Source organism: Neopsephotus bourkii, unplaced genomic scaffold (assembly GCF_033783945.1).
Source record: "Neopsephotus bourkii isolate Nb327-2 ecotype Australia unplaced genomic scaffold, CSIRO-AGI_Nbou_v1 NB_1792, whole genome shotgun sequence".
Classification (NCBI taxonomy): Eukaryota; Metazoa; Chordata; class Aves; order Psittaciformes; family Psittacidae; genus Neopsephotus; species Neopsephotus bourkii.
Window position 1 is genome coordinate 352,631 of NW_026902266.1, and position 22,447 is coordinate 375,077.

The window sequence follows — 22,447 nt, forward strand, 5'->3', positions numbered from 1 at the left end:
CTTAAAACACTTTCACCCCAGCCCTTCCTTCTTCCAGGGCTTAACTTCACGCATGTGTTGTCTCTCATCCCTGACAGTGCCTCAGGGGGATGGGGAACAGGAGTTATGGTCAGTTCACGGCACATTGTCTTTGCTGCTTCTTTCTCCTGAGGGGGAGAACTCACACTCTTCCATGCCTTCAGTGTGGGTCTCTCCAGTTGGGTGCAGTCCTTCAGGAACAGGCTGCTCCAGTGTGGGTTTCCTGTGGTGTCACAAGTCCTGCAGCAAACCTGCTCTAGTGCAGGCTCCATTCTTCATGGGGCCACAAGTCCTGCCAGGAGCTTGCTCCAGAGCGGGCTTCCCACAGAATCACAGCCTTATTTGGGCATCCCCCTGCTTTGGTATGGTGTCCTTCATGGACTGCAGGTGGAGATCTACTCCACTGTGGACCTCCATGGCTGCAGGGGCACAGCCTGCCTCACCACAGTCTGCACCACAGGCTGCAGGTGAATCTGTTCCAGCACCTGGAGAAGCTTCTCCTCTCCTTCACCGACTTTTGTGTCTGCAGAGCTGTTGCTCTCATTCTCATTCCTCTGGCTGCTGTTTCACAGCAGATTATTTCCGGTTCTTAAATATGTTATCCTACGGGTGCTTCCACCATTGCTGATGGACTCAGTCTTGGCCAGTGGCAGTTCTGTCTTGGAGCCAGCCAGCACTGGCTCTGTTGGACATAGGGGAAGCTTCTAGAAACTACTCATAGAAGCTACACCAGTAGCCCCCTCCTTCCCCTCTCTCCCCCCTGCAATCAAAACTTTGTCACACAAACCCTACACAGCAACAGATGACTTTATTCAGTTTAATTTTGGGGAGTAGGAGCTGCACAATAACTAAAGCCAAAAAATGTTGATTTTGTATAGTGTTAACAGTCAGTAGGCTTATGTGAGCTGTGGTTGGGTCCTTTTAACCCCAGGTGGTTTAAATCAGCATCCCACAGTATGTCTGTTCACTGGCCCATAAAAAAAATTGTCTCAAAGTGTTTGTAAGTTTTCATTTTAAAAGCGTATGTGATATGGTTTTTCCTTGTTATACTTTCTGATTGCTTCTGCAAGAACTGTGTTATGCTGGAGCTGTATATTTATAAATGGCTATCTGGTCCCCTGCCAGCATGCATCATAAATAGAGTAGAGGTTAACTCTGGAAAAGTCCTTCTATTCTCAGGTTTCACAGGCAAAAAAAAAAATAAAAAAATCAAGCAAATAGAAAATATAGTATAGTAAAATCTACAGTAAGTAATCTGATAGTGAAAATAAAAATTTGTAACAGGTGACAAGCATAATGAGCTACACAGAGGTTATGGAAGATCAGTGGTATATGTTAGATTTCTGTATCAGGAAGGATTTGGCAGCTAAATTTCATGATTACAGGATCACACAGTGGTTGAGGTTGGAAGGGACCTGCTCAAGCAGGGCCACCAGGAGCAAATTGTCCAGGGCTATGTCCAGGTAGCTTTTAAACACCTCTAAGGAGGGAGACTCCACAACCTCTCTGGGCAACCTGTGCCAGTGCCAAGCACCCTTGATAAAGTGGTTCCTGTTGTTCAGACAGACCCTCCTGTGTTTCAGTTTGTATCTGTGACCTCTTGGCCTGTCACTGGGCACCACTGAAGAGAGTCTGGCTCTCTTCTCTCTACAGGTCAAACAGTCCCAGTTCTCTAAGCCTATCCTCATGTGTGAGATGCCCAAGTCTCTTAATCATCATAGTGGTCCTTTGCTGTACTTGCAGCTCCTGTACTGTGTAGCTCACAATCAGAAACATAATTAAAAATTTCGTAATAATAATTAAAAAGAAAAAAAAGGTAGAGTGGGGTAAGCTGAGAATTAGGTCTTCGGTGTCAGTTTTTTTATCAAAGTAATACCTTATATCACAAGACTTAGTAGCCTATCTCAGGTTCAATGGACAGACAGAGAAAGTGGTATTTCCTGTCTAAAACTGGACTGGAAATTGGACAACATACTTTTTGTGTGTCAAGTACCTGTGATGGAAGAGTAAGATCAGAAATGTTTCTGTGGGGTTTTGTTGTTTTCTACATACTTTCATTGCTTTGACCTTTGTATTACTCACCAACAGGATAATTGCCAGTTACTGTTTTCCTAATTTACTAATTTATATTGAATCAGCCGTACAGTATGAAGTTTTCCTTCTACCCTTCCTCCTTTATGTGTGTTTGTTATTTTAAAAGGCATCAATTTCACTTACAAGGTCAGAACAATTTGGACTGAGGGGCTGATGAATCATTCTCCTCCTACACCATTTTTTTCTTTTCTTTTCCTTTTTTCTCTGATGCTAAGTGCCTGGTTTTGACCTGTAGTCATTGTGTTAAATGGATTGTAAAGTTTGCTTCCATTAAACTTCAGAACTGCTAAGTGATTTTTTGTCCTCTGTCTCCTGCCGCTGCTGCTGTGCAGTTTAAATTTTGACACAAATTATGAATGTCAGAACAAACCGATGAACTCACCAAATTACTTTGTATTGAGAACATTTAAATTGTATTAAGAGGGAGGAAACTGTAGTATACATTTGATTTAACTTTTACCTAAAGCATCCAGTTTTTTGTTGCAGAAGTTGCAGGAGTTTTTATTTTCTTTTTCTGTTCCAGAATCCTGATTTTAAAATGTTGAAGTAGAATCGTAGAATCATAGAATAGTTAGGGTTGGAAAGGACCTTAAGATCATCAAGTTCCAACTCCCCTGCCATGGGCAGGGACACCTTGCTCTAAACCACATCACCCAAGGCCTCATCCAACCTGGCCTTGAACACTGCCAGGGATGCAGCATTCATAGCTTCCCTGGGCAACCCATTCCAGTGCCTCACCACTCTCACAATAAAGAATTTCCTCCTTATATCCAATCTAAACTTCCCTTAAGTTTTAAGCCATTACCCCTGATCCTATCACTACAGTCCCTAATGAAGAGTTCCTCCCCAGCATCCCTATAGGCCCCCTTCAGATACTGGAAAGCTGCTATGAGGTCTCCACGCAGCCTTCCCTTCTCCAGGCTTAACAGCCCGCACTTTCTTAGCCTATCTTCATATGGGAGGTGCTCCATTCCCCTGATCATCCTCGTGGCCCTCCTCTGGACTTCTTCCAAAAGTTCCATGTCCTTTTTATGATGAGGACACCAGAACTGCACACAATACTCCAGGTGAGGTCTCACAAGAGCAGAGTAGAGGGGCAGGATCACCTCCTTCGACCTGCTGGTCATGCTCCTTTTGATGCAGCCCAGGATACGGTTGGCTTTCTTTTTGTTTTAATTTTCAGAAGTATTTTCAATTGGAAAAAATACTAAAAAATAGTTTTGTTATACTAAGATTTTTGTTCTTATTTAATTTCAGTTATGAGAGAAAATTCACAGTATAGATTTCACCTCAGCCTTTTGAGTTTTTTTTAATTTTTTGAGGGTGTTATTTTTATATTGTCAGTATCAAAGCTAATGAGTAAATGTGCTGCTTCTACAGGATATCTTCTTGGTGGGCATGTAGTACGTCTTTTCCATGGCCATGATGAGTGTTTGACTATTCCATCTACAGATCAGAATGATTCACAGCACAAGTAAGTAGTTGTGCAGTGATGCATTATTATACATTTCCTTCTCTCAAAAAAGTAGATTGTTGATTGTCAGTTGAATTTGAGATTAGATACATTAAACAGTCTTTACAGCTGTTTATAATTAGGCAGTGACATTGTTACAAGAAGTTGAGACCTACTAAGCAGAAAATTAGTCATGATTTCTTTTATTATTGAAATTCAAATAGTTGATTTCCAGTGAGATTTCAGCCTGTTATGTTATTTATCTTTAATGTGCACTACTGTAAGCAAGCATTAGCAGGGAAGGTGGCAATTAAATAAATAAATAAAAGGCCTAAGCAGTATTTTATATATTTTGCACCTTTTTGCAAGTTCTTGCTCTTTCAAATTTGTTTAATATGTGAAGATAATTAAATTACCTAGACTAAATCACTTCTGTGTTAAACTTAGGTCTACAGTCATTATATTTTATCATTTGAACTTAAATTTTCATTTTGCTGATAATCAAAAACACAACAAGATAATAATTTTGATACACAAAACCCCCAGCATTAAAAATCATATTCAACAAGTAAGATCATATTCAGCTGTACCACTTGTGGTAAAGAAGTGGTGCTTTAGTTAGTATGATAGCACAAGTAACATTCAGTTATGGGAAGTAAAGTTTTCAGCTCTAAATTTTCCATGTTTACGTTTCTGTAGTGCAAAAACGTCTCCAAAGCCAAAATAAAACCCAAACCGAATGTCAGAGAACTTCACTGGTGATTTTTTTCTTTTGCTGTTCTTTTCCATATGTGTATAGAAAAAAAGATAAAAAGTTTGTGCTGAATGTGAAAATGTGAACAGCAAGTATAAAAGTACTAGTGAAAGTATTAAGATCTAGATACCTTGTGTTGAATAGATTTCATATTCAAGAATATTATAAACAACCAGTCTTAATAAGGTTAAAACAGGTATTGATCCTTTTCAAAATACGTTCAGAAATGCTGTACCATGTTATTGCTGTTACTTATCTAGAAGTCAGCTAAAGTTAAAGCCAAAAACAGTTGTATACTCCTATTGCCTGTATGTTCTTTTAGATATATATTTAGTGTTACTGCCTTAAGCTCTGCTCTATGTTTTTAAAACTAAATACATAAAAGGGTAACATTAAAAAAGTTTATTTTTTCCTTAATGAAATCTATGTATTTATATTCCTAAAATAAGAAAATATGAATTCAGCATTTTCAAATACTCATTTGTTGCAGAAGTTGCAGGAGTTTTTATTTTCTTAGTGATAGTGATAACAGTGTGCTAAGATTAATGATTTGGAGTTGTAAGATCTTTTGGATTTGTGAGCTTCATAATATACATAAGACCAGCTTTGTACTGTATCATAGTCGTAGGAGTCACTCTCACATTATACAAACCAAGATGAATACATGAAAAAATAACATAGCAAAAGGAGCAGGACAAAGAGCTGTAGAAAATGGTTGTGTTTATTTCTATCTCTTTGTTTAATCAGTTCTATACATTCTATTAGGGTTATTAAATAAGCTAAGTAAGACAACAGTGATAGTTTCTCTGTTCTAGAACAGACATTTAATTTTCTGAAGGGTTTTGTAGAGAATAGTCCTTAACAACTCACACAAGAGAGTATTCTCTGTCAAGAATCTTAAGGTCTTTTTTTGTAGGTCAAGTGAAAATACAAAGGGTGGACTTACTGAACATCAAAAAGACAGGCTTGGCAAAAACTCAGAAAAAGATGGGTGTATTGATAGAATCAAGAAGAAGATGAAGAAAAATGTCACATGGATGCCATTGTGAATAAGCAGCAATTCTTTTACTTGCAGTTTCATTACTGTAAAAGCAGGTCACTAATGCTAGTACAGTGTTGCGTATAGAAAAGGGTTAGAGAATTTAGGTAGTACAGGAATTTAAGAAGTGTAAAAGGTGAACAGAGATCTAGCTATGGTATTCCTTCACAGAAGTAATGGTTGATTTGGGCCAAGGAGAAATGAAGGAGGTCAAATAGAGGAAATTAATTATTACTTTTGAGCCAGAGAGGAGTCCTACACAGTTTAAAGAGGTTTAAGTTTTAAATGTATGTAGCACAAATAAACACAAGATGATCTTTTAAATCTTTTCAGTAGGAAAGTACTTTATGAAACCGGAGGAGCTTGCATTCGAGCAAGGTCTTTGTGGAGAGTAGAACCCCTGCGAATAAGGTACTGATATTTTTTGAACTTTTTTGTTACCAACTCTTGCTGTGTTAACAGCAATTTGATTGCTACAGACCCATAAGGCAGGACATGAGTGATATGCTTGTCCTGTTATATATGTAGTATGCTCATGGTGAATAATGAAAAGTAATCTGTCATGATATAGTCATATGGGGAATGTCAGTATTTTAAGATTTCTCATCTGTGTCCCATATTAAAAGCAGTGATGCCTGTAAGATTCGTTTGCCTCAGACATTACTTCTGTCCAAAAGTAAAATGCTTTCCTAATTTTCACTTGGAATTTCAGAAGCATGGGTGGAAATTAGAACAGTAATATTCTATGTAGGTGTTTATTGTTTTTTGTGGGGTATTTTTAGACTTGTGTCTCCCTCTTGGGTGATCTGTTAACTCGTTGAAAGTGAAATTTCAATATACACAATAAGGTAAAATAGTTCTTTGGAATGTTCTCACTTAGGTTTAATTGGTTTATTTAGACAGTCAAATAAAATAACTGAAATATAGTAGTTAATTTACACGTCAGTATTTTTCAGAAACAAGTAGGATTTTTTTATGGATACCATAGGTAACACCCTACTAAAGCAGAGAGAGGGTATTTGAAACAAGAATATTAAAGCTATACTCCTTCCCAGAGTGCCTTTTGAAAATGTATTAACAGTTTTGCATCTGTTACACTGCAGATATTGAAAACAAAAGCAAAAAAGGGGAATGTATATAACACATTCTGTTTTCTGAATCTCCTTTTGGGCCCAAATAGAAATACTAGTTATGCTTATTTCATCAATTATGTTTTGATGTCTCATACATTTAGCTGGAGTGGAAGTAACATCAGATGGGGACAGCCTTTCCGCCTTCGACATATTACGACAGGAAAGTACTTGGCTTTGAGTGAAGATGAAGGACTTGCAATGTTAGACAGAGAAAAGTCGGACACAACGTCTACTGCCTTTTGTTTTAGAGTATCGAAGGTAAATAATGTCAATGCAAGTTTGTATTAAATGTGGAGGACTCAGATACTAGATCTGTATTTGTTCATCTGTTCAATGACTTTCTAAATTACTTTTAATTTCTAAATTGAAGTAATTGACAGGGATTATGTATTTAAATACAAAGATAAATAACCTGAATCAAGAGTAAGAGAGGTTTCCTTTAGAGAAAAAAGGGATAATGAATAAATTTTAGAGTAAACTAAACAGTTAACAGGTTAAAAAAACAAGATTGAGTACTAATACAATGCAAGATACAGTGGTTTAATATGAATGCTTTAATCACTACAGAACCATTTTAGTTGAAATGTCATTAGAATGTTATTCATTCCAGCTGTACCTGTCATAATTGAATTCAACTGAATTCAGTTCAATTGGACAAAACTCTGCCTTAGCTGTTCTTTGTGCAGTGTGCTGATAGGTGAATTGCAAGGAAAATTTATTCAGTGATTTCTAAGCCATATGTTTTTAGACTGTACTCCTTAGTGAGCTGCTAATTGCATGCTACTAGCTTTTTCATCATTTCCAGCTGAGAAAAACTGCAAGTGAGAGAGGATGAAGAATGATTATGGAGGTAGGCAAGCTTAATGACTTTTTTCCAAAAAATGAAAGGTTTTTACAACAAAGATGATGCAAATTTTTTACATGATTTCATATTACTTCTAAATAGTTGCCATAGCTGCTACAGTACGGGTTTTTATCAAGTATGAGAAGTTAAATGTTCCATGCAATTCTGAATGCTCTATGGTCCCTGAAAAGCAGTGAAAATGAATCTTTAAAGTTAGGTATATGGTAGGTAAGATTTAGTATTCAGAGTCTAAATCACCAAAATGCTTAAGGTGCCCTCACTAGCAATTAATTATGCAGAAATCAGTAATGACTGTGTAATGCATCATCTCTTCTACTGTGTTTGTACATAAAATAGTTGTTATACATTTTTATATGAAATGCGAATTCAGCACCTCTTCATCCTAGGACTTGTGCTATGAAATGCGAATTCAGCACCTCTTCATCCTAGGACTTGTGCTGTCCTCTATAGGAAAGAGTAATTTTTATCTCACAATAGGTTATAAACTTGCTTTTTCCTGTGCCAAGAATAAGAATAATTGCTTATTATCTGGGCAGGTGAGAGCTGCACAGGCCCATGAGTAGAAACGTTAGTGTTTCCAAAGTCGAGGTGAACAAGCAGTGATAACTCTTCCTGAAAAAACAAAGGTGGGGTTTTGGAAACAAAAGAACCTCAGAGGTTGATTTGGACTGTAAGAAGGAAATCAGTCTTAAAATCAAGTGCTGATTGTATACAGATTGTGAGGAAAAGAACTGTAGAACTGATAGCTAGGCTACATATATGCAAGTGTGATTATCTTAATTTCTGCATATTTGTACTTGTAAACCTTTGTTTTCTCCTCTTCATTTTTTCAATTAAGAAATGTTTTCGCTTTCCTGGACTTTAACATGGCATGAACTAAGGGGAATTTCAAGATAACTGTCTAATATCTTCCTATCCAGCTATGTACAAATCTTTAAAAATAGGGTTCTGGAATATGTGTCTGTTTACAGCACTCCCGTCCTTTATAATCATGGAATAATTCTGATTAGAAAGAAATCTTTCTAAACCTTGGGAATTCATCTAGTCCAGCCCCCAGGTGGGGTCAACACTGAATTCAGATAACTGTGAATATACATTGCTGTGGAGTATCCAAAAGGAAATGAAACATTTCGCCATTGAGGTATTCTCTCCAGTTTGGAAGCCAGCAAAAGGGGTTTTGTGGGAAAAAAAAAAAAAGAGAAAAAAAAAAGAAAAAAAAAAAAAGAAAGGCAAAGTATATGTGCCAGTAGGCAGAGCTATCTGGAGTATTCAGGAGCCTGTAACACATGACTTAAAGCCTTATTTTTCAAGTAGTTGTTACAGAGACTCCTTTTGTTGAAAAAAAAAATACATTCATTCTCAGCATTGTTGCATACCAGTTCAGCAGTTGATGTGTTCCTTGCATTTCAAAACCTGTGATTGCATTCCTATTGCATTTACTTTCACTGCTGTTTTTTGGTTTGGGTTTTTTTTCTTTCTTTTTACTGGGTAATACTAGAAATTGAAACAAATATTTTAAATTATGAAATTCAGATTAGTAATTTCCTTAATATATTCTTACACAAATAAAAGTAGAAGGGAGCTTTTAAAAAAGTGAAAGAGTATGCTAATGAACCCCCCAAATTATGCCTTTTGTTGGGTTTAATGTAGATCTTACTTTCCATAAAGTTTTAAAATGTTAACCTTTATATTTTAAGGCAGTGGTTCCATAATGCCTTGTGACCACAGAGGCAGCAGTTTCCCTACAGCAGATGGAATCCTGCTTTGAAATGGGGTGTTCTCATTCCAGCACAGTACTTGGCTCAGTATACTCTGCAGAACCTTGATTCTGCTTATAAATTTCTTGGGGAATAAATACAGTGAAAAACAAGAGCATATTTAAAAATACTTGTTTGGTTTTAAATTATTATAGCCTAGAATTAATATTTGAGGTTTCATATCTTATTTTCCTGATGGTATATACAATTGACAATGAAGAAGTTATTGCTGTAGTCTGAGTAAGTAACATTCTGACACATTGAAAAGTCACGGATGACTCATGCAGAAGGATTTGATATTTTAATATTACTGCCAGCATGTAGCTATCTTAGGGGCTCAACATGACATTAGGATGTCGTAATAGTTGAGTAGTAATCATAAAGTTTAATATTATAGATATTACAGAATCCTTCACTTACAATCGTCTCTAGCAGTTCAAGTATTTATTTGTAAGTTTATATTTTACAATTATCATTTCCCAGTAAGCACTGCATTTTAAACACAGTTTTAAAGCTTTCTTTCCCTACTTATTTTATATGGGAGGAGAATTGAGAAAGCAAAATCATATTTTCTTTTTTTTTTTTCCCTTGCCTACTGGTTGTAGAAGTGTATACAACAAAATACACAAAGTTTAGTAAGCCCACTATCAGGATAGGTAAATGTATTAGTCCTCTTCTCTTACATTTGTAGAACTTTTATCTTTTTTCTATTGTTAAATTGGGGTAGCTATGGCAGTACTTTTAATGCAATACCAGTGTGCAACACCAAAAGATACAATTTTAGTTAGCTCAGGTAGGTTAGATATAATAAGAGTTCAGCAGTTGGGTTGTCTTACTCTTCTTAGGGGTACATAGAAAACACTTGAGATTTCAAGAATTTTTACAAGAGGACCGTTGAAAAAATGTTATAAAGTTGGGTTTATTTGTCCTGTTCACACTGCTGTTCCTTACTTTCCTTCTATCACATAGGAATCTATGACTGTTAATTTTCTCATCTTCTAAAACTTGCCTGCCTTCTAGTACATTACCTTGGGAAATATGCAAGTTTTGACAGCTTTGACCTCAAGTTCCTGTATTCATTCCTTCTTCTGTGTTGTTTTGGGTTTTTTTTATTACTGTTATTTTTCGTTTGCCATCTTCCAGACCCAAGATGTGATTTGTTTTCTTTGAATTGATTAATTTTCTTCAACTTGATTCATCATGGCCTGAGGGAGTTAAACTGAGAATAGATTGTGAAGAGAGAGTTTTGAAGGAGAAAGTGTTTGGATATTTTGCTGCTAAAATATGTACAAATATCCAAATAACAGATTTTTTTTTTTCCTTCTCTGCTGATAATCTTTCGCTGATTATACTTCTCAGCTGTTTGAAAATACACCCTGTCTTTACACACTGCTATCAAATGACTTGGCTGAAATCCTAGACAAACTGGACAGAGTACAGGGAGCAGAACATCATGAAGAAGAATTTATGCTGTATTGCTTAAAGGGAAGACAGCCTTCAGGCTCCCAAAATAATTCTAAAATTTTGTTTCTGAAATTAAGATATCTTGGTTTTTCTTTGCTTAGTGTTGTCCAAAAGGGGCAGGGTGGCTCAGTTTTTTTAAACGTAACTTAGTTCGTATCACTTGTTGATTTCTTTCATTGAGATTTTCCTTCATGCTTGATTCTTGATGCAGATGTAATATTTCAGAAAACTGTTTTAATCTTCAGGGTGCTATGCAAACCCAAATAATTAATTGCTGTCAGTTAATGAGTTTTTATGCTATTTTATTGCATTTCATTTAACAGCTTCACAGTAAGTATGTATTGAAAGAGTTCATCCCTATCTGTATGTGATAGTGTAAATATGATTTCCCAATAGTCTTGATATTGTAATGGTATCCCCAAGGAATGTTTTGTAATTTCATTCTACTTCATCTTGACATTATAATGCTGTCTGTTTCAACTGTTAAAATGTGACAGCTACATTCCATATAAATGAAAGTAGATTAGTGTAGTTAAAATAGAACTTCTCTTTACTCCGCAGATGTTGAACATTCAGTAAACTGAAATGAAGTAAGAAAACCCATATAAAAATTTAAACTGTGTCTCAATGTCTATCACATTTTGTGTACTTAACAACAAATGAGCAACTACCAACACTTAAGTCCATCAGCATTTGAAATCATACAAAAAGATTTATAATCTAATTACTCAGAATTGTCAGCTTAATCACACATATGTGCATGCATCCATAATTTGCTATTACAGAAATTGCTGCATAATTCTGTTCTTATTCCTGAATTCAGTTTGGAAAGGAAAACTATTTTGCTAAAAAATAACCCCCAAAATGACAACTTGCTTTTGTGCTGGAGACTTAAGATCCTCTGGTTGTACATGATGAAGTATGGGATTAAGTAATAGATTGGGCTTAAAAATTTTACTGGATATTCCAGCTGAGCGTAGAGCAATGTCTTTAAAGATATTTGAAAGAATCTAATTCCTCTTAAAAATGGATACATGGAAAATAAAATACATAGGGAAATAAAAAGTTAAAATTAAAATAAATGTAAAAGCTAAACTGTATGTATTTAAAAAGCTTCATCTTTGTTGGTTGTTGCAATACAGAGGCATTATTCCTCTGTGTAGAATTCCATGGTTTATCCTGTTCTGGTACAGAAATTAAACGCCAGCTTTTATTTTATCTTTTTAGGAGCTAAAAGAAAAGCAGGACTCTAGTCTTAAACGTGACATTGATGGAATGGGAGTCCCAGAAATAAAGTATGGTGATTCAATCTGTTTTGTCCAACATGTGGCTAGTGCTTTATGGTTGACTTACAAAGCGCAAGATGCTAAATCAGCACGTTTAGGTCCCTTGAAAAGAAAGGTAACGTTTAAGGCTTTTTTTCAGTCACTTGTAAAATGAATGTTAGTTGCATAACATTTTCTGTCTGTCCTGTTTTTTACCATTCTACCAATATAGCAATTGTGGGTTTAATTGTTCTGTGCTTTATGGAAAATGGTGTATTGAGAATGGTGTAAATGTTTCCTTCTAAAATGATAAACAGTGGTGGCTATTAACATAGCTATGTAACTGAAGAAAAATTTTGCCAGTAAAAAATGCATCTATCTATTTATCTTGCCAGAAGAAATTATTAATTTGGGCTCAATTTTTATTTTTGATACTGCAGTAAAATACTGAAATTCCTGATTTGGATGGTGAAAATCATTGTTTTGAAAATCTGTACTGTTTAACAATGTAAACTTGTAAGTGATCTTATTTTCATTGGTATTTTAGATTTTTTTAATACAGTATACAGTATGAAGTAAGAATTGGAGGCTAGAACCTTCTCAAGTTTCTTAAGGGTGTATTAATGAAAAATTTCCTGTCAAAATGTTAGATAGAATTTTGTGGCATCAAGAAGGTCTTTTTCTCAGCCTTTTGATTATAAGGTATTAGTATATTTTGAATGTAATGTTATATTCTTAAGGATCATGTGGCCTGTTATCTCTTCAAATTATGTTTAAGTTTCATTCACTATTAGCAGGTTTAGTACTCCCTTTGCATAATTGCATCATTGCCAAATGATTGCTTATATACACAGATTTTTTTTCAATTTTAGTCTAACATTAGAACATGAAAAAGAAAAAAATTCATTACTGAACATGTCGGGACATTTTCTTTAATGGCTTGTATGTACATTGCCAAGAGGATACCTGTACACAAGCACTGTAATATTAAAAATGAGGTCCTCAGCACACTCCTGACACAATCTCATTTATTTGTGCAACACATGTGGTCATAAATGGGCAGTAAGTGTCTCTGTTAGCAACCTTGCTGTCAGAGAAGTTCTTCTTTGTCTGCCTGTCACTCAGTATTTTCTTCATAAGAGAATTACTCACACAAGGTTATCTCTTCCTTTCCCATGACAGTGTTGGGTATGGGATTCTGTTTCCTCAGAGGGTCTGATTTTCCTTCTTGAAAAGGCAGCATGTAGATTCTTCCTCTGTATTCAACTGAAGAATTTTATACTAGCTTCCTGTAAAGCTTAGGGTTTTTTTTTTTCCCCCAATTTTCTGCTCAACAGCAAAGGACTAAAACAACTTCCATGATTGCCTGTCACTTTTATTCTCCTTTCAAACTGTTTCATTCATGTTCAAAGATGCCAAATCTTTTGTTGCCCTCTCACCTGGACAATTGTCTCCTGTTAAGCACCTTCAAACAGAAGAAAACCCAAACCTTATTGCTTCCTGTAGTTGTATTTCCATGGAGGCAATAAATAGTTTTTTATCCTCTGCAAAATATAGTACTAGACTATAATTTTATAAAGAATTTGTACATCCCTTGGGGTAAAATGATGGGTCCTTCATCATCATTTTTGTCAGGAGATTTTTCACTTTCAGTCACTGTAATCCTTTTCAAGCTGACTGCAAAAGGGTCTGCCTTTGGTGGGGGTGGGGAGAGGGCTGGGGTTCCAGGTAAAAATTTCTGTTGATTGGCTTTGGTGTAGTTTCATGTATCTAGTTATTGTGTTATCTTTGCAAGACACAAATAGGTAAGAAATTCTGGCTTCATTTGTGAGGCTCATGTTGCACGATTTCTGCCAGAATTTTTATCTCTTGCATCTCTCTCTGAGATCGTGGTAACCAGGGGTTCAAGTCTTTGCCAGGTAGACCCATGGATCCTTCTGTATGTGGTATTTAAGCTGATGAAGTCATCCACAGTGTGACTCTATACAAAGTACTTGAACGAAGAGGAAAGATGAGAAATACGTAAACTGGTCTCCTTAAAGATAATATTATCAATACACTCATTCAGAAATGTCTTCCTAATCTTCTCTACCATATTTGTGTGGATTTTGGGGTTCGGATGAACTAATAGGGTGAAGTTTGTCTCTTTTAAAAGCACTACCTCAGCATGTTGGAAGGGACGGAGCACATGTGTACTTTGAATTCTTTCACATATAGAAAAACATAACTGTGTATATGCCTAATTGCCAGTATGTGAAAAAAGCTGTTGGTAAATAATCTTCCCACATGGGGCAGTAACAACTTGTATAGCATTATTAGTTTCTTTGTTAATTATTCAGTGCCTCCAGAATTCCTGAACTAATTGAGAAGTTGGGCAGAAAATTTTTACCATCTCAGACTTAAAAAAAATACATTCTTCAAGTGAAGGATTCAATAGATTACATATTGGGCAAAGAAACAGGATAACTCACACTTAATTCTTACAAAAAAGCTATAATATTTTAATGACTTGTTTCATGCTAGCTTTTGGTGAAATTCAGCTTTTATTTAAGGGGAAAAATTAAAACCCACTGAAGGATCTCTGTAATTGCTTGAGTTTCATATGATGTTCGCATATGGTTCTGATAAGAATCAAACATAATGTGCAGAGAATAGTTAAATGGTTCAGAAGTTGCTCGCAAATGTGGTTGCTCCTTTAGCTGCATTGTAATTTTTATAATGTTTGTTGTTCCTGCTTGATTTTCTTGTCAGTAGTCTTTTCATGCATGAATCTTTTGTAAAGTGTGCTTAAGATAGTGAAGATCCTCTTTACCTGACAGCCAGAATATAGAAAGAATGACAGTTTTTGTTTCAGTTGGAAAATATTTGATAAGCATGTTTAATGAATTATAAGAGAATAAAGGCACATTAAAATATGTCTCTGAATAACTTTTATGTAAGACTGGCAGATTTGTAATTAGTTCATAAACAAGTATCCAGATAAAGTGATAGACAGGTAGCAGCTCAGCCTGTATGCAGTCACTGTTTTCAGTGTGATATTGAACTAAGTTACAAAATACTGAAAAGCACACAAGTTATTAACATAACTATTCTGATAATTACTGACTTTTAATAGGTTATATTACACCAAGAAGGCCATATGGATGATGGTCTAACTTTACAAAGATGTCAGCATGAGGAATCCCAGGCTGCTCGAATCATTCGCAATACTACAAGCTTATTCAGCCAGTTTATAAGGTAGCTGTTACTATCTTTTATAATATCTTTTTTATACTTGGCTTTTGAAGTATTCTGAAATTATAAGAATTACCCTAACAGAATCCTTATTTCATGCTTTTTTTTTGTATTTAAAAGTTATTAGCCATATATTTTTACTGACTTAATTTTGCAATTTTGGTGAGTAATGCCATTAAGTAGATAACATAGCTTATTTAAGTTTATTTATGTGAAGCCAGAACAAACTGGACCATAATCCAGATTAAAGAAAACATGCTAAATGATTTTAGTGTTACACCATTAGTAAGTATTCCATAGTAGCTAGAACTTCACAGTATTCATAAAAGAAATCTTTTTCCTTTTTTGAGTGTGAAAGTTCCATGTTTACTTCACTAGAGCTCTTTCATGATATGTTTTTGCCAAATTTTACAGTAAAATACAGTTCTGTGTCAAAGCATATTCATTTATAGTTGTTGAGATCAACATATGAGTATGTATACACAGTGAAATTAGTAGTAATGTATATAGTACTGAAGAATTTTTTTTTCATAGGCTTGGCAGAAGTTTTATTAAGATGACAAGTGGCCATTCTTGTATTACTGCCTAATAGAATTAAAATAAAGAAAAATGAGTTTATAATTAAGACTTTGCTTTCAGGGAACCCACCATTGAAAACATTACTTCTTCAGTATGACAGTAGTATACACTGCTCGTTTGTATTTCTTGTGCTGAGGATATAAAACCAGAACCACTTCAGCCAGCAATCAGCTCCTCCTAGATTAAATTGTTTCTAATAGTGAGTCAGACTGAAAAATTCGGTTGTCACCCAAGACTGAGCAAATGTTGGGACAGGAAAGAGACATGCGCCTGGTCCTGCACCTGGTATCAATATGGGCTGGGGTATGGAGGGATTGAGAGTACCTCTGACGAGAAGGACATGGGGGTACTGGTGGATGAAAGATTGAATATAAGACAGCAATGTATGCTTGCATCCCAGAAGGCCAACTGTATCTTGGTCTGCTTCAAAGAAGTGTGTGCAGCAGGTCAAAACAGGTGATTCTGCCCCTCTGCTCTGGTGAGACCTTAGCTGGAGTACTGTGTCTGACTCTGGAGTCCTCAGTACAGGAAAGATACAGACCTATTGGAGTGTGTCCAGAGGAGGAACACAAAAATGATCAGAGGGATGGAGCATGTCTCCTGTGAGGAAGGGCCTAGAGTTGGGGAGAAGACTCCAGGGAGATCTTATTGCAGCCTTTCGGTACTTAAAAAAGGACCTATAAAAAAGATGGGAAGATACTTTTTAGCAGGGCCTGTTGCGATAGGATGAGGGGCAATGGTTTTAAATTAAAAGAAGGGAATTTCAGGCTGGACATGAAGATGACTTTTTTTTACAATGAGGGTAGTAACATACTGAAACAGGTTGCCCAGAGAGGTGGTAGATGCTTCAGTCCTGGAGGCATTCAAGGCCAGGCTGAATGTAGTTCTGAGCAACCTGTCCCTGCTTATTGCATGGGGGTTGGACTAGATGACCTTTAAAAGTCCCTTCCAACACAAACCGCTCTATGATTTTATGATTCTATGGCCCATTATGCTACTGATAACTGGGACCCGTTGAAATGCTTTATATTTTTAAATACACCCTTCTTCATTTCTTATATAGAGTTCATACAGTAGATGTAATTAAAGGTTAGAATTACCTGTTACTTTTGTGTTCTTTGTCTAGAAGACTGGGAGTGTACAGCCTCAATAACTGCTACGGTTTTAGTCCATCTGCATATTATACCTATATTATCAATAGGATTTAAAAGTATCTAAATTAATTACTGTCAGAAAGGACTTTGGTAGATCTTTCATCTCTGTTTCATTTTTTTTTTTTTTTTTTTTATCCATTTATTTTAGTCATTCTGTCTCTTTACATCAGTTCAGAAAGGGAAATGTGATTCCACTTCAGGATGTTGAAGTAGAATCTGAGCGTTGGACACCTAGACAATAGGTATTTGAATGATTTGCAATTCAGATCAGGCATTGATCATACACATATTTCATGTGTTAAACAAGACTTTATTTAGATGCCAACAGAATATAGGCTGCTTCATAATACTGTAAATTACAGTGGGAAAATGAATAATGCTGCCAGTCTTTCTCATTGTTTTCCATAGTGGAAACAACAGAACATTATCATCCACTGCCCTGCCTGTTGAGGAGATGGCTCAGACTCTGCAAGACCTGATTACTTATTTTAAGCTTCCCGAAGAAGACCTGGAACATGAAGATAAGCAAAACATGCTTCGGTCACTCAAAAACAGACAAAATCTGTTCAAAGAGGAGGTACAGAGAGAGGATTTGTCACATTATTTTAGTTTTAAGTTTATTGTGTCACAAACATTCAGAAGAACCTGTATATTATCATCTAGATGTATGCATATGATTTATAATGCAAAGTTCCACGGCTGGTTATATATAATTAATATAATATGTATGTTATATATAATAGACGAATGCAGTATGTTAACTTGCTGCTGCATATTTTTTGCTTTCACACTTGCCATAGGCTACAAGCTCTCTCAGAAAATTTGGTCTTAGTACTTCTGAGCATCTTTCAACAGATGTCATTTTTAAAAGAAACCATTGTGACAGGAAGTTTCTTTTTCTGTCTATGAAGTTTTACATTCTGGATACTCCAAACAAATACTAAAAAGATAGATGTTACTTCTGATGTAAAGATTTTATGTAAAAAACAGTCTGTTTACAAAAATTATAAAAGGCTTTATTGTTGTCTTCATTTATTCTTTACTTTCTATAATGCTCAGCTGAGTAAGGAAGTGTGTAGAATCATTTTATAAAATAGATGATTCTATGATATTGAAAAATACATATTCAAATCTTGTATGCACAATTATTTGGTTGGTTTTGTTGTTTTGGTTTGTTTTTTTTAATCTAAGATGATGCAACTTTTAAATATGTGCAGGAAGAAATCTTTTAAAAGGACAACAACAAATGCTCATTTATATGCAGTTCACTTTCCTTTCTGTCATATGTGCTTAGGGAATGCTGGCAATAGTTTTGAATTGCATTGATCGCTTAAATGACTACAACAGCGCAGCTCATTTTGCAGGATTTGCAAGAGAAGAACATGGTACAGCATGGAAAGAAATTTTGAATCTACTTTACAAATTATTAGGTAAGGTCTTCAGTAGTCTACTGATGCAAAAAGCAGGATATGTATTCTTATATTGAACTTCCTTCTTCACCACCAAAGAATACTTCAAATACTATTCATGCTGTCATGTAAATTACAGAATTTCTTCCATATTCTTACTGATAGTTATTGCAGAGAATAGAGTTTCTTGAACAGTGGTACAGAAGAAAAATAAATCTCAGCTAGGAAAATTATTGGTGAAGCCTGCAAGTGTGGTGTTTTGGTTTGTTTGCTTTGTTGGTTTTAATTTAAATGTACCTGTGGTATGCAAATAGGTGTGAATTATTATTTAAAAAAGCAGAAAAACTAGAAAGCTGTCTTTGAAGCTGAAGAGAAGCCTAAAAGCATTAATTGGAGCTTGCAGGTCTACTGAATCTGTTTGTCATCTGAGGCCCAGATTTAAATGTTAATAAAAATAATTATATAAATCAAAAGATTTTTTTCGATTTCAACACAATACTTCCTAGAGCAAACTGCTTCTGTGTTGTAGTAGGATCAAAATTATACAGTAGAAGTATGTATATATGTATTTCTTCAAACCATTGATTTGATACCCAAGTTGCATAATTATATAGAAGAATCTTGTCTTCTGATGGAGTTTAAATACATTCTGATGTCATTATAAAGAAAATTTGTCCTGAACCATAGTAATATATGCAAATTGAGAGTTAGAACAAGAATAAAACAAACTAGGGTGTGTACTTTGAAGAGTGAGGTTATTCACATAGCACAGACATGCAAATGATTCTGGTGGAATCTTCTCGCTTTAGAAAGTAATGAGATACCAATGCGTTACTGAAGTCTTCTGCGTTTAAAGGAAAGCAAGATGAAAAAACCCTCTTTAGTGATATTTAGGCCTTTTCAGATTTTGTCGTGATTTTCTTCTGCAGATACATCTTGAACACACTTGTTCTGATGTAATAAATATTAAGTTAATGTTTCATAATAAAAATCCTTGACAATTGTAAACAAAAGCTTTTTTTTATGATAAGTAATGACTTTTTTAACTTGAATGATGGTGAACTTTCAAAATGCAGTCAAATAACATTATGTTCTGTGCTGCTGAAGACTGCAAGCTATCCATTCTATAACATTCTACATATAAAAGTAGAGCTAAAGAGGAGTAAACCTGACCTGCACTTGAGCTTAAACTTCTGCATATGATCTTCTCACTCACTGTTGGAAGAGAAAAAGTATTTCAGTCTCTCTATTATGACGGTGCTTGACTTTTGCTTTAAACAAGGCTGGTAGATAGTTTCTATTTAAGTTTAACAATAAAATAAAACATAAATAAAATAATTTTTTTTCTTAACATTCTTGTTCATCCTGTAAACCCCTGTCAACTTCAAAACCAGCATGCTCTTCAGAAGTTATGTCAGTGGCTGATATTATTACCTTAACATATATATGTGTAGGATTTGCCTGCTTATTATTTTGTGAAGTTGTTATAAAAATGGTATTAAAATATATATGATTAACATTGGTGACTTAAAGAGGAAATATCCTGTTATAACATTGTACCTTGTGTTTTTTTTCCAGCTGCTCTTATTCGTGGCAACAGAAACAATTGTACCCAGTTTTCCAGTAACCTTGATTGGCTAATAAGTAAATTGGACAGATTAGAATCTTCCTCAGGTGAGATGCATTTAAATCAATATAAATTAATTATCAGCACACCACACCCAGCTGTTTTACCTTATAAATATCAGGGCAATTTTCCTTGAAACAGCATGTGTTAGAAATCAAAAGCTTTTTTTTTTTTTTTAGCAAAGTATTGCAGATACTCTGTAATTTATCAAGCTTTTAGATTGTGTCCAGTTGCACAGATGATTTAATGACAACATTATTTCTGTGGCCTTCATATAGGTATTTTGGAAGTGTTGCACTGTATCTTGATTGAAAGCCCAGAAGCTTTAAATGTAATAGCTGAGGATCACATCAAATCCATTATTTCACTGTTGGATAAGCATGGGCGCAATTACAAGGTATGTTTGGAAAAGCTGAGGATGTACTAATAACCTTACAGTGATTTCTGGAAAACAAACAAACAAAGCAACCAAAAACCAAAATCCCAACCCATAAAAACATAACCAAACCAAACAACAAAAAACCCCAACCAACCAACCAACAAACAAAGAAACCACCCACCCAAATAAACAAAAATCCCAACCCTGAAATTACATGATTCTAGTACTTTGAAAGGAATAAATAACCTTGAAGTACATCTGCAAAATTGCTTTGTTGAGATTAAAAAAATGTGTAATATACAATCGCTTTTCAGTTCCAAATACAACAAATAGGTAGGAAAAGCATAGTTGAGAAATACTGACATTATGAGCTTTGGATTTGCTGAGAAAATGAAGCATTCTGGTGGCTGTAAGCATGTGGACAGAGTAGCTTGGTTTTTGATGCAGGGTCTGCATTGTTATATCAGAAGACAGAACTGAATCCTGCAAACTCATTCCTAACTTGAGTAATAATAATAGTAGCAGAAAAGAACAAAATAAAGTGAGAAATCGGAAAAATAATCCAAATATCTGAAAACACAGGTGTTCAGAAGAAAGAAAAACCCCAGAGTTATACCAGAAGAAATAATGGTGGAAAGTAATTTAGACATCAATGTGCAATTTAATATGACAGAAGAAGGTGAACAGAGTTTCTGGCTGCAAGCAGGATGACATCACAACACAGAGGAGGATATAGTTTTATGTGTGATTTTCTGATGTGAGTTTCCTTCCTCAATTTAAATTTTATTTGAAAAACTGATAACCTGGAGGAAGAACAAAAAACATTTTAGTGAGCTGAAATTACTGATTTATAGGAAAAAGTAATATAGAGAACCTAACCAACTATAGATATTGTTTTTAATCATGGTTAAGGGGTACAAACTGATATAAGCAGGCATAAGAAAAAGGTTGAAATTACAGTGGGAAATTTAAGTTACTGTTTTAGCTGTTAGCAAGATTATTGTGCCATGCCAGTCACCTGCAAAGAGAACTTTTCAGCTGAGCATCTTAATGTAGACTTCATAGAACTTAAAGTAGAAATGTTGTACACACAAGAATTAGACTTGTTAATGTATTTGTGCATTTCCATCTGTTATATACTTGACTAAACATCATTAAGTAATGTGAATTAATTAATGTATTTGTAGCTCCAGAAACAGTATATCTTGTTCTCCTACTAGATTAGAAATTCTGTTGTGATTTAGGAAGTAAGAAACAGTAACATTATTAACCAAAACTGGTTTGGAAATTATTGATTTGATGGATTTTTAAAATGAAAAGCCTTGTGTCAGAAATATGGTCAGTGAGGGCATGCAGATTATTTAAACAGTTATATTTGAGGTTACTGATGATCGTTAATGTTACTAAGATGCTTTCCAGCTGACTACTGGTCAGAGTTTCTGCAGTTATTTAAGTTACTACCTCTATCCCTCTGCTGGAGGTTTCTGCCCAGCAGCAGAGATGATAGAAAAATGCACGGTCCTAGGTCATAGCGAAGTTTGCTGTATGTTTGCTTAAGCTGTTGTTGAGGGTAGTTTTCTGATCTCTGCATTGTAAAGGAGTTTCCAAAATGGTAATCAACAGTGTGAAAGTAGTTCTGTCTTGGAGACAGTCTGTAAGAGTTTAGACCGTTTGAGCTCATTGCTTTAATGATTGCTTGTCTGAGCTCAACTGCATCTTTAAGCTTCCCTGTTTTTTGCAAAAGTGTGCAGCTTCCTCCCTCAGCTTCAAACAGCACTGTATTACTGTGTTTTCTCTTCCAAAACCTTTTGCTCCAGTAATCTGTGGGAGAACTATGTCAATCTCTTTCAGTTTTCAGACTGGGGAGTGGGGGGGCGGGGGGGGGGGAAGGCAAGCTGAAATTTCAGAATCTTTCTGAAATTCTGTTTTGCTTTATAAGAAATTCTTTTAAATGTTTTTAAGTTTAAGAATAAATGACTTCTCTTATTGAAAATGTGCTTTCAGAACAGATTCATAAGAAGTCTGAGAATTGCATTTGAGATTTATCCTCTAATTTTGCCAGAAAGTTTCTTGGGCTGCAGTGAATTTCTCAAATTTCATTTTATATTTCAACTTTTTAATGAGATTCAATTAAAAAAGATATTAAAGATTTGGCATACAGCTGTTCTAGCTTTGCTTTTTTCCTAATCAAAATTGGAATAAGGAATCTTGGAGGAAGGGGTT

At 35.2% G+C, this 22,447-nt stretch overlaps 1 protein-coding gene across 12 annotated transcripts in view; it reads left to right on the forward strand.

Moving 5' to 3' along the window:
- RYR3 (ryanodine receptor 3) overlaps positions 1–22,447 on the forward strand; it is a 217,712-nt gene that overhangs the window by 64,063 nt on the left and 131,202 nt on the right. For 6 of the 12 annotated variants that reach the window (XM_061380161.1, XM_061380166.1, XM_061380162.1 and 3 more), the window contains exons 8-16: positions 3,493–3,586; positions 5,692–5,769; positions 6,593–6,749; positions 11,805–11,978; positions 14,958–15,079; positions 17,218–17,386; positions 18,104–18,239; positions 19,797–19,892; positions 20,124–20,242. In XM_061380161.1, coding sequence (XP_061236145.1) covers positions 3,493–3,586; positions 5,692–5,769; positions 6,593–6,749; positions 11,805–11,978; positions 14,958–15,079; positions 17,218–17,386; positions 18,104–18,239; positions 19,797–19,892; positions 20,124–20,242 — 1,145 coding nt within the window. The remainder of the gene's footprint in view (positions 1–3,492; positions 3,587–5,691; positions 5,770–6,592; positions 6,750–11,804; positions 11,979–14,957; positions 15,080–17,217; positions 17,387–18,103; positions 18,240–19,796; positions 19,893–20,123; positions 20,243–22,447) is intronic. The other 6 variants (XM_061380163.1, XM_061380170.1, XM_061380172.1 and 3 more) reach the window with 1 other exon arrangement.